Genomic DNA, 17,738 nt, shown 5'->3' on the forward strand with positions numbered 1-17,738 from the left:
GACGCTCACGGTAAAATCATCGCTCTCTGCACGACGGCTTTATTCTGGATTTTTAAACGTGCACGTTGTGTGTCACAGAGCTGCAAATGATATTCCAGTCGTGCCTCCTGCTTCTTTTTACGGCTTTATGGCATTCATCACTCAGCATGACCAGTTTTTCCTTTCTCAACCCCGCTGTGTTTGCTTTATGTTCTCATGGAGCCCCAGAGTTTATTTTACCTTTTAATGCATTGGAACAATAAATAGTGGACGTATCAGATTCATAGAGGTGAATAGGGCCGACCCCAAAGATTCCAATCTTTGGATCCATGGAGCTCGATGCGACCGCAGTGATGGGAAAACGTGTTGTTGAATAAAAGATCGTTCACAAATAACAACATTTCAACATCCGATCATCAGAGCACTCGCATGAAAGAGTCGCGCCATCGGAAGGCGAGATATATTTTTAATTCATGAACAATTCTCTAAAGTCAGCTGAGGGAGGCAAATAGAAACAGCTGTTCTGTGCGCGTCCAGCAGCTGTTTGCAGCCTGCGTCCTCCTCCTCCTCCTCCTCCTCCTCCTCCTCCTCCTCCTCGCTTCCCTTCTGTCTGTCCTGGACCTAAAGTTATTTTTACAACCGCGAAGAGCAAGCAGGATAAGAAGCTGCATCTCTCCGTCTCACGACGTACTGCCAGCGGAACGATTACACAACATATCGTCCTGCCCGCAAAGCCATAGTAACATGCTGTTGTTTTTACTATGTTTTCTAAACAAACGAGGATCAATGAGCAAAGGGGGAAAAAAGGACATGATTCGAGTATAGGGCGAGACTTAACCAATCAGATTCGACTACGGCGCCCCAAGAGGGATAATTATAAAAACAATAATGCTCTTGCCCTTCAAAATAGCTGCCGGAAAGAAAGCCAAGTAATTGTATCTATAAATCAGATTTAAAAAAACAACAAAAAAACAAGGAATACATATTTTTTTGTATTGCAGGGTTTATATTGATTCTGGTCCGTGTTATTAGCTCTGACCCGCGGAGGAGGAGTGCCGTTCATTAATTGTATCGCCTTCGTTTCTTTGCAGAGGACTTTTCTGACAACGAGGAGATGTTTGCCAAGGAGATCACCAAGTGGAGCTCCAACGATCTGATGGACAAGATGGGGACGATGGAGGTGGACGAAGCACAAGGTTAGTGCGCTCGCGCTCACATTCAACCCTGTTGCTGACGAATGAGATTCATTAAATCGTCTTTTCTTCTCTACATGAACTCGTGTCTTCACAGAAATGTTGTATCGGGAGTCGGGCGGCGAGTACAGTGTGATGAGTAATGAGGAGAGGCAGATGGAGGTACAGCTTCTTAACTTTTTTCTAATTTCATTCATCTCTCTCTCTATCTTTCTCTCTCTCACACACAATTAATTAAAAAAAACTTGTAGATAACACTCCTAAATTAGCCTTCAGTCATCCTGCCAGTGAAGTGGAATTAGGATCCACTTTCTGCTGCAGCCGTCAGCCGACTCTCATCTCACCGGAGGCCGGACCACTTGAACCATTAACTTTCGGGCCCGAAGGCTTTCGCTGTGGGGGGTTTGTAGAAATGCAAAAAGGACATCGATCCGTCGGAAAACTAAATGAAATTCAGGAACGGCTGCTATAATGGACACTTCCTTCACCTCCTCTCTCTTTCTTGGCAACCAGGAAGTTACTGATGGCAACCAGGAAATAGCCTGTAGCTCACCTCACCTTGTATTGCAAACTGAGGTCTCCAGATTACTTTATTTAGTCTGACGAACAGTTAAAAACCCAGTTTCAGTTCACTATGATTTAAAAGAGAGAACACATTTAGTGTATTTACGTGAATGGCTTTTCTCCTCTCACCTGCAGGACTGTTCGTCTCATCAGTGTCTCCAGTCGGCCAAAACTCACGTCCTCGTTCTGGTGCTGCACGGAGGCAACATCCTGGACACTGGCTCGGGTACAGTCCAAATCCTGCAACTTCACTATAAAAGTCCCGCTTTGCTCACATTGATTCTAAAATCCAACGCGTCGAAGAATTAGAAACTTTGATTAAGAGAGTGTTAACTGTACTTGCAGTTTGTTCGGGGGTGCAACTTGTTTTTGTTGTTGCAGGTGAACAGAACAGCAAGCAGGGAGACCTAAACACGCTGAGCGGCGCCTTCGAGACAGTGATGGGGGTTCACTACCCGGCGGCGCTGGGCCGCATCGCCATCCGGATGGTGCCCTGTCCTGCCGTGTGTGTCGATGCATTCGCACTCGTCTCCAAGTGAGCCGTTACTCTTTAGTATTCAACAGCGTTTTCAACAACCTGCCGTGTGCACGGATGTCAAACACACACACACACACACACACACAAGGACAGATAACGACGCCTCCTCTCTGCTCTGCAGTCTCAGCCCTTATAGCTACGACGAGGGCTGCCTGTCCAGCAGTCAGGACCACATCCCGCTGGCGGCGCTGCCTCTCTTGGCTACCTCCGCGCCCCAGTACCAAGACGCCGTTGCAACAGTCATCTTACGAGCCAATCAGGTGTACAGCGACTTCGTCAAGTCTCCCGAGGGAGCGTCTTTTAACGGCCAGGTCAGTGTGTAAACCCCGGAGGTTCGTATCTTCTCCTCGGAGGTTTTGGTTATGAAGCGTGTTCACGTGTGTTTGTGTGTTTGTGCCCGTGACGCAGGTGTGTGTTATCGGGGACTGCGTGGGGGGAATCCTGGGGTTTGACGCCCTGTGCAGCAGCTCGGTGACGGTGTCAGAAAGCCAGAACAGCAGCAGACGGGGCAGCGCCATCAGTGTACAGGTAACGAGCTCTCTGACCGTTCCGATTCCACTTTTATTTTTCACGGTGAAACCGGTCCAAGAGTTGTCGGGATCTTCCCGTCTCCGTCTCCCCAGGACACGGACCTCCTCTCGCCGGGTATCGTCATAAACAGCGTCTCGCCTTGCTCGCCGTCCCTCGAGGGAAGCCGCCATCTCAGCCGCAGCAACATCGACATCCCCCGCTGCTCGGGGCCCGACGACCCCAAGAGACAACTTCCACGCAAGCGCAGCGACTCCTCCACGTACGAGCTGGACACCATCAAACACCACCAGGCCTTCCTGTCCAGGTGCAAACTCTCCCACAGACGTTTACATTAGTTTTAATAATATATTATGTTAGTTTAAAATAAACCAGAAGATTGTTCAGTCTGTTTTCTTAGCATTTTGAGGCAACACACTGACTCTTCTGTTGTTCCTGCTCACCGAGCATCAGCATCATTATTACAGCTCATTCAGAGGCTGCAACCATCCACAAGATTAAAACGCTTGACCCTTCAACTCATTCCTTTTTAATAGCAACACAAAGTTTATTGTTTATCAAGATCCCACACATCCACACACATTCACGCTATTCATCAAACACATTGTAATGTGCAGCAAGAAGCAGCTGAAATTAACCTTAAAGTTACATCTACATCCGTGTTCAAGTTCTCTTTCTTTATTGGAAACATGTAAGTTCAAAGATCCAGCAGAACCATTACGTCATTAAACCACGTTTATGTTATGTTTCTGAGGAATTTAAGTCAATTCAACAAATCCTTGTAAACTTTTCCTTTTATATTTTTGTTGTAGTAACGAAAAAACTAAGTCGTCAATTATTATGTTCAGCCTTCACTCCAGCGTGCTGGAGCCCGGCTCGCGGCGCTCCAGCGGCAGCACGATGCTGGAAGGCGGCTCTTTGGGGAAGTTTGACTTCGAGGTGACGGACTTCTTCATGTTCGGCTCCCCCCTGGGGCTGGTGCTGGCGCTGAGGAAGACTGTGGTGCCCTCGTTAGATGGTGAGGAAGGTTTGCTCCTCTTCCCGTCGCACCTTTTTCAGTTTTAGTTTGGTTCATGACGATGTTCCTCGTGTATCGGACTAAGGAGGTTTATAAACCGATGTTTTCCCTTTTGCCAGATGAGCAGGATGTGGTTATTTGCACATTCTTTTCCCTTCGTGAGATACTCCAGCAGCCGCAAAGGCAGGTGTCAAGGGTCAAAGGTCATGTTTCTGATCTCAGAGCTGTTTATTGTTTCTCTTTTTGTTTCTTACTTTTCTCACGGTTTTGATTTTTTTGGTCGGCTAGCGGTTTCCCCCTTGTTTCCTGTCTTTATGCTAAGCTAACCGTCTTCTGGCTGTTATTTCATATTTAACGTAAAGATGTGAGAGTGATATCGATCTTCTTGTCGAGACTAAAGCAAAACCAGTTGAACCTAATCCTTGAAACACAGAGTCAACAGCAGCTGAGCGTCTTGTCTCTCACCTTAGCGAGGTAGAAGTGTACTCCGGGGCGCACCGTGACACCACTGCTCGGTGCAACAGACTTGAGATAAATAAAAGCGGGTTAGTTTACTCTCGATAACTCGTTTCATATATAAATCTCTCCGTGCACTTCTTCCCCCTCTCCAGTGTCCGCCCTGCGTCCGGCCTGTCAGCAGGTCTACAACCTGTTTCATCCGGCCGACCCGTCGGCCTCGCGCCTCGAGCCTCTCCTGGACAAGCGGTTCCACCTGCTGCCTCCCTTCAGCGTCCCTCGTTACCAGCGCTTCCCTCTGGGCGACGGACACTCGGCACTCTTGGGTGAGTCCATAGAAAACAAGACGTACGTGAGGAATTTCACCGCTTCACTATTTCCCACACGGTGACGAGTCTTTTGTGTCTCTTTCGTCCTCCCTCTACTCGGCTTCCTAGTCGAGACGGTGCAGAGTAACCCGCAGCTGCTGATGGAGTCCGTTGGTGTCATTTCCCACCGCTACCAGGACAGCACCGTGAACGAGACCTCCATCCCCGTGCCTGTCCTCAACTGGCAGCTCCACACGGACAGTGTGTATTCTTTTATCCCTCGGTTCCTCCTTTGTTTGTTTTTTGCTGCAGTCTTTGAAATGTGGCTAAATTATTCAGAATATATTATTCAGTTTTTAAGTTGGAGGTTTATATCTAGACCTATTGGCTCCCTGGACTGAAGAAATAGTTCAACAAACAAGATAAACAATATTAATTAATGAGCTTTAAAGTTGCCGGTAGGTGGATTTTCTTGCTAGCTTTTCCTCTCCTTGTTATGCTAATCCACTTTAGTTTGAACAAATTGTCCCGTTAGCCTTATTAGAAAGAGAAAACCAAGGCCAGCAGTAAAAAATAGTGTTTAACAGTGTGTGGTTCATCACAATGGACCGAATGTACTTTAGTGCAAACACTATGTTCCGGTGCTATTTGGCGTAATTGATGCTCTCACAACGTTGGGTTTTACTTCCACATAAACTGTTGACTTGTTTACAACCTGACTTTGTTGTAGCTTCTGCCAAATGCTTTGCTGTTCACCGCCCTCCTACTGAAGTTTGACCTTAATACATTAGCAAAGTGGCTGCTCATCAGCTTTAGACTCAGGGGTGTGTCTTTGTGATAAAGGTGGTGATTAATAGGCCGCACGTTTTTTTGGGGGGCTCACGACCTTGACAAGAAAGGTGTGTGTGTTTTTGCAAAGTGATTTTTTTTTTTTTTTAAAGGTACATTTAAACCGGACCAAAGGGTATTTTCTTTTCTTCCTGGACTATTTCTTGTTCCATCTCATCTCAATGAACGACTCTTAACTCCTCTCTTCTCTCTCTCTGCAGCGGATTCTCTGCACTCGAACATTTTCGTGGACGGCCAGTTCCCATCGCCCACCTCACCGGGGCTCCCTCACCTTCGCTGCAACCGCAGGGCCAGCGAGGCCAGCCTGGCCAGCCAGGTGTCCGGCTTGGCTGACTCTTACACCGCCTCCAACATCGCCACGAGTGAGTTGACCTTCTGACCTCCCGCGCCTCTGTGTGTGTGTGTGCGTGTGTGTGTGTGTGTGTGTGACCCAAGTTTTTGGTCCACGAGCTGACAGTTTGCATGCTGACGTTCTCGTGTTTCCTCCCTCCGAAACGTGCAGCCGGCCTCACGAAAAGGCCCGGCCTGCTGTCCCAGCTGGCTCTGCCCTACAATAGGTTTGCCTCTCGGAGCTCGTCCCTGCGCTCACTAAAGACAATCCGCCGGGTGTTCCCCAAACGCAGCGGCGTGGAGTCTGAGCCGGGCTCGGACGTTAGCTCTGACTTGACCTCCGATCTCACCAATGTCTCGTCTGACATCACAGACTTCAGCTCGGCCCCCCCGTCGCCCAGGCTGCTGAAGAACGTAGAGCAAGGTACCCTGGGAGCTGTAGTGAGACGACGCGAAAGGGAAGGACGCTGAACTCCATCCTCGTTCCCCCGTGCTCTTCCCTTCCTCCTCTGGCGTCCTCCTCTCTCAGATAGTCCTCCTCAGTAGTCCTGTTTCCCCCCCCCCCCCCCCCCCCCAAAAAAAAAACCCACCAAACGAGACCCACGCTCAGTTTCTTGAGAACCACTTCGATGTTCTCTCTTGCAAAACCGCCAGACGCCGACGAGGCTCTAACAGAGTCTGAGCGGTTGTTTTCTTGCGAGTTTTTGCGTTTTCAAAACGTCTTCGTTGTGCGTTTTTTTTAATTCATAGTTTGCAGTCTAGTGTCTCCTCGTGAAACGCTTGAAACCCTCTAACTTCCTCCAGTTTATGATAACAACCGTTCACGAGCAGAATGTAGACGTGGAGTGGTGCACACCACACAAACAAAGATCGATGTGTACCGGATGCACCGATTCCTAAACTCCCCCTCCCCCCCCCTACCCTCCCGACTGCAGTTGCTTCCCGGTGGTGGGGCAGCAAGAGGATGGACTACGCCCTGTACTGCCCCGACGCCCTGACGGCGTTCCCCACGGTGGCTCTGCCTCACCTCTTCCACGCCTCCTACTGGGAGTCGACAGACGTCGTCTCCTTCTTACTCAGACAGGTTATTATTACATCTTCTTAATAGAAAGTATTGGATTCGCTCGCAATGAAATTGAATGAATCCCACTTGATTTTTTTCCTCTCTAATAAAATAGCTTGAATAATAACTATTGGACCAATTGCCTTGAGATTTGGTTCATTTGTTGAAAGCTTTTGACTTTTCATCGAACACCATTATCAGCTCAAAAATATTTTTTTATTACAGATACTTGCCCGTCAGCCTCAGCTGAACTATGTTTAGCAACAAAAATAAAAATGTTAAGTGCTTATTTTCATTGAATGCCAACTTTAGCTCTAAATCTAAACCTTGCAGCATCATATTAGCTTTTCTTTCGCTTTTTGACGATCTAACAACAATAAACAATCTTCCCCAGGTGATGAGACATGAGAACTCCAGTATTTTGGAGCTGGATGGCAAAGAAGTCTCTGAATTCACTCCGTCCAAACCTCGAGAGAAGTGGCTCCGCAAGAGGACTCATGTTAAAATCAGGGTAAGACCGTTACATCATCAGCTTATTATATCTTCATAGTGGTTAAAAAGAGTCTTTAAACTCAATAAATTATGTTTTATTTCCACCTCTAGTTCAAGGACAAAGCTTTTACTAAAGAAGAAGTGTCTCCAGTCTTCCTTTGCAGTTGGTGGATACTTAAATACAATATTTACATACTTTATACTAAACAATTTAAAACATTGTACTTTTTGCTTCACTAACTTGACCAACCCTTCGCTAAGTCCCGTCCCTTAAAACGCAGACTGGCCAATCACAGCGTAGCGTCGGCTTTTTTGTGTCAGTTCTGGATTTTCATGCGGCAATATAGGAATCAAACCGAAGCTGTAGGAGTGAGAGTAGACGCCACCTTTAAAACTAATCGGGAGTGAATGTTACCATGACAACGCAAAGGGGGCGGGGAGGTTCGTATCCTGATGTTTCGTTATTCGTCCGTGTGTGTGTCAGAACGTGACGGCGAACCACCGAGTGAACGACGCCGTGTTCACGGAGGACGGCGCCCAGATGGTGACGGGACGCTTCATGTACGGACCCCTGGACATGGTCACCCTCACCGGAGAGAAGGTGCGCGCCACGTAAAACAGACGAGTGTATACAATGGTGTCATTTTGAGGGGAAAACGGTGTTTTGAAACGGTGTATTTCCCCGCAGGTCGACATCCACATCATGACGCAGCCTCCCTCTGGAGAGTGGGTGTTCTTCCACACGGAGCTCACCAACAGCAGCGGGCGGGTGTCTTATCTCATCCCTGAGAGCAAAAAGCTGGGTATCGGGGTCTACCCTGTCAAAATGGTGGTCAGGTATGCAAAGTAATTTCTATTTAATGCAAAATACATATTAAAAAAAGTACGTATCTCCTCATAATAACTTCTTCCCATCCCAGGGGCGACCACACGGTGGCAGACAGCTATCTCTCGATCGTACCGCGAGGAACGGAGTTCGTTGTCTTCAGCATCGACGGGTCGTTTGCTGCCAGCGTGTCGATAATGGGGAGCGACCCAAAGGTTCGAGCTGGAGCTGTGGATGTGGTGAGGTAGGCATCGGACACATTTATTCTGCTGTATATACATATATATAGATAGATAGATAGATAGATAGATACGTTTTCCAGGGGCATTTATTATACAGTAAAATGCCCTCATACGTTGCTCTATGTCGGTTGTACCGAAGCACGTTTTACTTGCATACTAAACAGATATTGTACATATTTGTCTGTGTATATAAACATATAGTTTAGTTTAGTGTAATGTGAAACATCTGACACCTGTCAAACAAAAATAAACAAACAAAAGAGCAGAACAAATAAAGTACTTCAAATCCTTTAAATAACAATTCATAACACACTTATACAGTGTGTGTATATATCGTTATATCGTATTGTAAATATAAGATGTTTTCCTTTTTATTTTTATTTTTTTAGTGCTATCTTTATGCTTGATATGCCCATTCTATCCTAATTTATAATGTTTGAATATTTGTTTATACATATTTCATTGTGTATAATGACGATACAGCTAAACCTTGAAAAAAAAAAAAAGGGATGCTACACCTCTCATTTAAATGCACATGTCCATGTCCTTCGTTCATATATTTATTTGTTTCAAAAGTCACTTCACAGAACGATGGATTAAATTAGGATTTATTCGGTAGGAGGTGTTGCTCATAACGATGATGGATCCTCAGCTCTGCAGTTCTCTTCAAGCTCATTTGACTCTTTTGGTCTCTAAAACACAGAGTTCACGACCTAAAACACAGCGAGAGTGGAGCATTTAGCAGAGCGTTTCCTTCAGTATCCATTGATGTTGATGTTGTTGTTGTTTTCCTCAGATACTGGCAGGACCTGGGCTACTTGATAGTCTACGTAACGGGCCGTCCTGACATGCAGAAGCAGCGCGTGGTGGCCTGGCTCTCTCAGCACAACTTCCCCCACGGCGTCGTGTCCTTCTGCGACGGGCTGGTTCACGACCCGCTCCGCCACAAGGCCAACTTCCTCAAGAGCCTCATTAACGAGGTGAGCCGTGAGTTTGAGGCCAGCGGTATCTCCGATAACATCCCTGAGGTCTCTTAACGCCCCGACCTCCCCTCTTTGATCAGGCCCAGATGAGGATCTTTGCCGCCTACGGCTCCACCAAGGACATCTCCGTGTACTCGTCCATCGGCCTGCCGCCCTCACACATCTACATCGTGGGAAGGTCCACGAAGAAGCTGCAGCACCAGTGTCAGGTAATAACTCCTGATGGAGATATAGATATATTAGATATATAGATTGCACTTTAAATCTCATAACGATGTAAAAAAAAACATCGGCGTTAGAGCTGCTGCTGTTCCAGGTGGAGCTAGTTTAGTCCAGTGGGTCCCAACATAGGGGTCTGGCCCCTCCAAGAGGTCACCAGGTAAATCTGAGGAGGGGTCGTGAGATAATTAATGGGAGAAGAAAAAGAAACTTAAGATTTGACACACACGTTTGTATTTATATGATGATAATAATCTTTATTTGTATCGCACATTTAATGCAGACTATGTAGCATAAGTAGCTAGTTTGTACAGATGAAGGGCTGCACATTTAAAAATATATATATTTGTGGTATTTAAAGAATTTCAACAGATGGATAAGAACCGGAAAACATTTTACATTTGAAATGAACAGAAAGAAAATACGACTGGGGGCCTTTTTTTGTGTAATATTAGATAATTATAGCTCAAACTGTTACTATTTTTTCAGCTGATGTGTAATTAATGTAAAATATTTAGAAAAAAAAAGTAATGAGAGCAGTAATCACAACTGTTCTCAGTGGGCGTAGAACAGGTCCGCACAGGTTAGTGAACCCACTCTGATTGACTTGACGTCTCCTCCAGTTCATCGCCGATGGTTATGCCGCCCACCTGTCCCAGCTGGAGTACATCCAGAGGTCCAGGCCTGCCAAGTCCGCCAGCACCCGCATGGTCCTCCGCAAGAGCAGCTTCGGGCTCGGCGCGGCCGGAGGAGAATTCCTCCGCAAGCGCAATCACATCTTTCGCACCATCTCCTCTCAGCAGCCCGGAGGGGCGGGGGCGACCTCCCCCTCCCCCAGCCAGCCGGGCCGGACCGAGCGGACCCAGAGCCAGTGCGAGGTGGAGCGGGACCGCGGGGTCGGGCCGGCGACCCAGAGGAGCATGAGCATCGCTGCAGGGTGCTGGGGTCGCAGCGGGAGCACCAAGGAGGGCAGCGCAGGGTTACTGGGCCCCAAATAAGGTCCAAAGCAGATCTGTGGGGGTTAAAGGACCCGGGCCTGAGCCACCATGATCTCTGGACTGGACGCAGAGAGGAGGAAGTGAGTGCAGGGTTTGTATTTTAGAAAGTTTAGGGATAGGTCTGGGTTTTAGAATGAACCCTCTTGGTGGGATGGAGAGGGATCGGTCCAGGGGGAGTGGACTCGTCAGGCCACGTGGGATCCAGCCAACAAAAGACAATTCTGTAGCATGAGTCTTTTACAGTACGACTTTTATAGGACAACAACTAATGTGAGAAAATGACAAGGAAGGATTAAATGAAATATTGTAAGCCTTAAACTAATCTCGTGTAACGGGATCCCAACCCCTCCACACCACCACTTCCTTTTCAAACACACGTAAACAACACACTGTCCAGGCGTTCACACTCTCATGAGCTCAGGACAAACACCAGAAAAGGACTGGCAATAAGTAAGTTCAGTCGGTTCATCCAAAGTACTCACCAGACATGTTTTCTCACTTACCTCTTGTGGTTTCTATCCATTCAGGAAGTGTCGGGGTTTGTTAGTCAGAGATCAATAATCTAGAGAGGGCAGCGTGACGAAGGACACGTTGAACTTTTAGCTCCGATCTCTTTGGTCTCTTTGGGTGGATTTCCATGAAAATTGCGTAGAAAGATCCGTCGTCTCCAAACGATGACGTCCGGTGTCTTTTTATTCTCTCGTGTCCCCCCACCCCCCCTCCCCCCCCAGCTTTTTCTTGTAGCACCCGACGTGAGATCGACATTTTTTTTTGGGGGGGGGGGGTTTCATGTGAAATATTTTCACGACTAGCTGATGGATCGCCGTGACGTTTGGAACAGATATTCACGGTGTCCAGAGGACGAGTCCTCCCCTTAAATATTCTCAACATCTACCGGATGGATTAGCACAACTTTTTGTACAGACGTTCGTGATTCCCAGTTGATGAATCCTACTGACTTTGGCGATCCACAGACTGTTCCCACAGCGCCACCAGGTGGACCGTTGTGGTTTTCGGGTAAAAATGTACATGTACTATTTTAATTTGTCCAATACCTCCTGCTGAACTAATTACATAACCATCAGCCTCAAATGTTAATTAGCAAATGTTAGCAAGCTACACCTAGATGGTAAACATGGTAAACATTATACCTGCCAAACATACGCATGTTGACAGTCACACACAACACATAAAACCAAAACTGTAAGTGAGAAAATGTGTCTCTTTTTTTTGTGTAGTTTGAGTCAACCGATACTCTCAAACATCGTCATGAAATATATTGAAAGTACTTCTCGTCTTAGTCACAGAACCACTTTGTTCCTCACTGATATGCTCCATGTCTTTAAAACCCAGAGGCCAGTTTCCATCCCACGGTTTGTGTGAGACTCTTTTCAGTCCAAGGCCTTAATATCCAACAACACACTTGTTCCACGGGGCGAAGCAGACAGCAGACAGCAGACAAACGGGGGCACGCAGCAACAACTGAGACTCTGTACAGTCCACAGCAACAATCCCTTTATATATTCATCTGCTTGCAATACCTCTGATCCACCTGTTGGCGGTGTCCTGTTCCCCACACGTGCTGCTGCTGGCTGCTGCTGCTGCTGGGACACACTCGTGTGGCGTTCCCCGACCTTTTTTTTTCCTCTCTTTTGGACGGATGGAGGATAAATGTGGTGTTTCATGTTCGGGGGTTGGACTCTGTTGAGGAGGAGGAGGCGGCGGTGTTTCCACGTAGCGTTCCACTCACACAGACCTGAACATCTTTCAGTATTTTTTACCAAAAAACGGACTGAAGAATGGGAAGTGGAAGTGATTCAGCGTCGATGTTCATGATGTGGAGAACATCACTGGTTCCCTCATGAGAGCAAACGTCACGCTGCTGCTTCTGTCCACTGAACTGTATATTTTCATACAAAGAGGACGTAGAAGAAGAAGAAGAAGACGCCTCACATCTTCTTGTTCAACGTCTGTCTTAAAACTAAAGTCAAGTGCCCGAATGAAGAGTGAAACTGGTGGCTTGCTGTCGTCATTCCTCCTGTAGAGTTTCAGCTGTCAAATAAGTGTATATATTTACTCAATTTTTAGAATGAAATCAGACCAAAACAACACATTGGACGGATTCCCGTCCGGTTTCCGGTGTCCCCCAAGGCTCCATCCGTGGTCCCCATTTTATTTTTGTTTATTATATATGCTTCCACTGGCCTCTTGTGTTTTCGTAAACCTCAAAATTATATATTATTGTCACGCTAATCACGCGCATCTGTACTTCCTCCTTGAAAACCCAGCGTGAAAACGTAATCCGCAGTCTTATTATAGTCTGGCTGAAGATGCACAGGAAAGTGGGCCCGGTTTCCTCCCCGTACGAACGGGAGAAAAGATTTCAGCAAGCAAAAAGAGTTTCACTCGTCTCGCGGTGAATCCGACTGTCGGACTCGAACCTCCGTGAAAGCTTCAGGACGTGCGGAGCGGTTTCTTCCTCACTTCATTTCACTCCGCTGTCGTTTTAAGGCCGGCCGTCGCACCGCAAAGGGGGAGCGTCCGGCTCTCCGTGAGCTCGGCGAACGTCTTCAACCCGCCACGAAAAAGCCAAAATAATTCTCCAAAATACTGTAGTTGATCAACTGTGTAACCTCATTGGTTTTTTTTGCACTAGTTTTTTACGGTGGAAATATCCTGTAGTTTTACCATCTCACGTTGCTACATTGAGACGCCTCCGCGGTGCTGCATGTGCAGGTACGCACACGCAGCATGTGTGGGTACCTACACACGCTGCATATGTGCGTACCTGCTGCATGTGTGCGTACCTGCTGCATGTGCAGGTACGCACACGTGCTGCAGGTACGCACACGTGCAGCAGGTACGCACACATGCAGCGTGTGCAGGTACCCACACGTGCAGCAGGTACGCACACATGCAGCGTGTGCAGGTACGCACACATGCTGCGTGTGCAGCAGGTGCAGGTACGCACACGTGCAGCAGGTGCAGGTACGCACACATGCAGCAGGTGCAGGTACGCACACGTGCAGCGTGTGCAGGTACCCACACGTGCAGCAGGTGCAGGTACGCACACGTGCAGCAGGTGCAGGTACGCACACGTGCAGCAGGTGCAGGTACCCACACGTGCAGCAGGTGCAGGTACGCACACGTGCAGCAGGTGCAGGTACGCACACATGCAGCAGGTGCAGGTACGCACACGTGCAGCAGGTGCAGGTACGCACACGTGCAGCAGGTGCAGGTACGCACACGTGCAGCAGGTGCAGGTACGCACACATGCAGCGTGTGCTGCGTATGCAGGCACATGCTGCGTGTGCAGGTACGCACACATGCAGCGTGTGCTGCGTATGCAGGCACATGCTGCGTGTGCAGGTACGCACACATGCAGCTTGTGCAGGTATGCACACATGCAGCGTGTGCAGGTACCCACACATGCTGCGTGTGCAGGTACGCACACATGCTGCGTGTGCAGGTACGCACACATGCAGTGTGCAGGTACCCACACATGCAGCAGGTGCGCACACATGCAGCGTGTGCAGGTACGCACACATGCAGCGTGTCAGGATGTGGACGTGATGGAGGTAAATGTGCCAAACGGTCAGCGGTTCTAGAGGAGAGTATTGAGACCAGGGGTTTTCAAAGCGTGACACCTCCTTCCTCCTGTTACTAGTCTTTGTTTTACTTCTGTTTGGAGGATAAACAGGATTTAGTGAGTTATGCTGTAGGCGACAACTTGAGCCCCCATTATTTATTATGTATACATTTTGGCAATTTAAAATATGCCGAATAAGCTATTAGCACTTCCTGTCTGCATTGTGCCCGTGGAACGTACAGACCACCGTCACCGGATCACTTCGATGCTGAAGAACACTAAAAAGAAACGTGACGTTTTATTTGGTTTCTAAGCAGATTTGTGGACGTTTTTCCGAGACGCTGATTCCCTTTAGACGATTTCCCTAAAGTCACATTTAATCTAAACGTATGTGTGTGTTTCATGTCTGGGTGTTAAGATTTGACTGAGTTGTGACTGAGAAGGAGGAGGACTCATGGTGGCAATTGGACACTTAATGTTTTAAAGTAACTTCATAGCCTCCTTGAGCTGTGTGTGTGTTTTGAAAACCCCTGATTTAGACCGTGTACCCAACCATTCATTAATTTAGTAAGAAGAGGCGAAGTGTACCGACTTTTGATGATTTTTGGGCACAGTTTGAATCGAATGTCTGAGAAATATCTGTGGCTTTAACAAAAAGATGTTTTTAAGAACGGAGAGCAGAGGTCGAGCATGTTGCTGTAATTGTTGACAATGAGCTACTTTATTGAAGGTTTCTGTTGTGCGTTGGGTGCCAGTTGTTTGGTTTTTTTGGCCACACACACACACAGACACACACATATTGTTCACACACACTTTTTTTGTTTGTTGCCGTTTCGGCTGCCGAGTTGAATGTCTGCCCCTTCGGATCGCGAGGCTGTCGGTGTACATACTGTAAAGATGTATATGTAGGACTTATATATGGTTGAGAATTATTTATTTACCTAAAGATCGTAATGTCACGCTGGAAATTTCAGGTGAAATATATTTGAAGAAAAAAATAATAATAATGTAGCATTTTATTTGTCACTATTTAACACGTTTTTTTTTTTTTTACTAGTGCAATATTATTGTTCGAGTCACAGCAGGGGCTCAATGTACCACAATACAACGCTTCACACACACACACACACACACACACACCACCTGCAGTTGTGTTTCACACCTTGTGAAACTATTTGTATCTCTTCAAGTCGACCGCGGAGCATTTTTATAGGACTCGCCGTTCCTATTTTTAAAACCTGGAGTGTTTTTGCAGAACCGTTGAAGTTCAACGAAGCGGCTCCATTTAACGAGCTGCTGCATGTCATCCGGTCAGATTGGAGCTACGTAAACCCGCTATGTCGTCACCGTTTAAAGAAATATATATATCGAGAGATTCGGCCGATTTATATGTGAGAATATAACAATTATTGCCACATTTTGGATACTCCAGAAGTTATTTCTTCCTAGTAAAGCACCCTCTTAAGAAGAGGTAACACGTCTGAACTAACTGCTTTATTAATGGTTAAAGGAATAGTTTGACCTCTTTTGGGAAATGTAATCCTCTGTCATGCTAAGAAGAGAAGATCGTGAACCGCTTAGCTTAGCTTAGCTTAGCACAAAGACTGGGAGCAGGAGAGAACAGCCCGGGGGTCTGACAAGGTCCCTGTCCAAGATGTATATATAGTTCTGCACATATATTGAGTTTTTTAACTGATTAAAGAGGTTATATATATTTATTAATGAGCTTTAGAGACTAAAGACATTATATATGTTCATTAATGAGCTTTAGAGACTAAAGACATTATATATGTTCATTAATGAGCTTTAGAGGCTAAAGACATTATATATGTTCATTAATGAGCTTTAGAGGCCGGTTCCCCGTTTCCATGCTTTAAGCTAAGCTACATTTTTAAATATTTTAATTTTCCTTTAATAAATTATTTAATATGCTTCATAGTTTATTTAAGAGACAAGAATAAATGTTTGTCAGGTTGTAAAAAAAAAAAAAAAAAAATCTATTTATTAACATCACATACAGCTGCAGACTTGATTAAATAAGCTTTATTGATCACATATTAACATTAATATCTGCAGACGTATCAAAAGACCAATATTAGAAGATAAGGATGAACACCAAAACAAAAAGGTATTTGATATCAAATTATTTATCAACCATTAATAAAGCCATAACTCACAACCTATAAATAATGTATAATGGGTGCCTTATTAATAAGATCTAAATCTATTTATAAATCCACACTTGTCTTCAGCACAGCTGAAATAAGACAAACATTATATAACTTTAGTTCTGTGACATGCAGTATAATAAAGTGTCAAAATATATGGTGGCAATAATTCAGATATATTTTGGATATATACCAGGTTTTAGATTTGGGTTTGACGTGCTCACCCTGTTACTTAACATTTACATCATAAACACTTAATAACTGTTTATTAACACATTTATAATGCATAAAACTATGTTATTTAATACAACTTAAACTCTCCCTGCAGTATAAAGCATCCATAATTGGATAATAATCAATCCTTCATAAAACATAGTTATCATATATGCCTCCATGGGTTTTAAAATACATTTATAAACAATATTAAACCTGCCTGTAAATGTACACAAACAGTTATTAAATGCTTTATAAGTCATATTTATTCACATATGATTACAACTTGTTAAGCATTTATACATGTTTCATAGGATGGGCTATAGTCATATCTGTGTAACTGTTTACAACTTCCAAAACATTACGTGTTATAAACCATTAAGTTACAATAAACTCCTAAATGCTAAAGCGGGGGCTTAATAAAATAAAGTGTTATTAATTTGTTAGCACCAGAATACAGATGGCTGTCAGTTTTTTTGTTTTTTTACTTGGTCAGAAAATGTTCCTTTCATTCGTGGCGATGATGAAAGCACCTTGTGTACATTAACAACGCCAGGATTCAGACTGTCGGTTCTGATGGCTCCTGTTTCATGTGTGTTCGGGCAGATCGGGCCGACCTTTGACCTCTGCCCGCCCCGGCTCTCCCTCCCATTGTCTGTTCTGTGGAATAAATACAATTGGACGGTAACTCGACACGTGTACGTGTGATTTTACTCAAATGTATCAAGGAATACTGGATTGTGACCTCCACTGGTGTCAAATTTGAGATATATTTACATTTTTAACGTCTTATAGATTAGTCGACAGATTTATAAAAGAATCAAGCTAAAGTAACACTTCAAATCTTGTGTTTACCAGAGTCATCGGCATTAAAAAGCATTAAAAACATGACTAATCATCTAAGACCAAAAAGGCCGATTAACTGACTGGGCAGATCTAGTTTTATGTTGAACTAGGTTGAAAATGTATATACTGTAAATGTAATTCTATGTATTTTATGTATATTTTTTATAATGTTTTCCTTAATTTTATCAACATCTTTGATTTTCCCTGCAATTGTGCACGTTACAATTTACGAACTTGAATATATATATATATATATATATATATATCTATATATATATCTATATCTATATCTATATATATATGAATATCATCACCTTTAACTCTAAAAACACACAA

General features: G+C 45.2%; 1 protein-coding gene across 3 annotated transcripts in view; it reads left to right on the forward strand.

Annotated features, from left to right (window-relative positions):
* Window positions 1-17,244, forward strand: part of LOC117740922 (membrane-associated phosphatidylinositol transfer protein 2-like) — a 36,477-nt gene extending 19,233 nt beyond the window's left edge. For all 3 annotated transcript variants that reach the window (XM_034547581.1, XM_034547580.1, XM_034547582.1), the window contains 20 exons: window positions 1-10; window positions 1,071-1,175; window positions 1,270-1,334; window positions 1,872-1,962; window positions 2,118-2,271; window positions 2,396-2,585; window positions 2,683-2,802; window positions 2,898-3,109; window positions 3,651-3,820; window positions 4,432-4,602; window positions 4,714-4,845; window positions 5,634-5,795; window positions 6,699-6,847; window positions 7,221-7,337; window positions 7,803-7,919; window positions 8,007-8,155; window positions 8,239-8,388; window positions 9,183-9,366; window positions 9,450-9,578; window positions 10,212-17,244. The exon at window positions 1-10 is cut by the window's left edge and continues 86 nt beyond it. In XM_034547581.1, coding sequence (XP_034403472.1) covers window positions 1-10; window positions 1,071-1,175; window positions 1,270-1,334; window positions 1,872-1,962; window positions 2,118-2,271; window positions 2,396-2,585; window positions 2,683-2,802; window positions 2,898-3,109; window positions 3,651-3,820; window positions 4,432-4,602; window positions 4,714-4,845; window positions 5,634-5,795; window positions 6,699-6,847; window positions 7,221-7,337; window positions 7,803-7,919; window positions 8,007-8,155; window positions 8,239-8,388; window positions 9,183-9,366; window positions 9,450-9,578; window positions 10,212-10,586 — 2,952 coding nt within the window. In that variant the 3' untranslated portion in view covers window positions 10,587-17,244. The remainder of the gene's footprint in view (window positions 11-1,070; window positions 1,176-1,269; window positions 1,335-1,871; window positions 1,963-2,117; window positions 2,272-2,395; window positions 2,586-2,682; window positions 2,803-2,897; window positions 3,110-3,650; window positions 3,821-4,431; window positions 4,603-4,713; window positions 4,846-5,633; window positions 5,796-6,698; window positions 6,848-7,220; window positions 7,338-7,802; window positions 7,920-8,006; window positions 8,156-8,238; window positions 8,389-9,182; window positions 9,367-9,449; window positions 9,579-10,211) is intronic.
* The last annotated feature ends 494 nt before the right edge of the window (window positions 17,245-17,738 follow it).

The sequence above is a fragment of the Cyclopterus lumpus genome, chromosome 12 (genome assembly GCF_009769545.1).
Source record: "Cyclopterus lumpus isolate fCycLum1 chromosome 12, fCycLum1.pri, whole genome shotgun sequence".
NCBI classification, from domain to species: domain Eukaryota; kingdom Metazoa; phylum Chordata; class Actinopteri; order Perciformes; family Cyclopteridae; genus Cyclopterus; species Cyclopterus lumpus.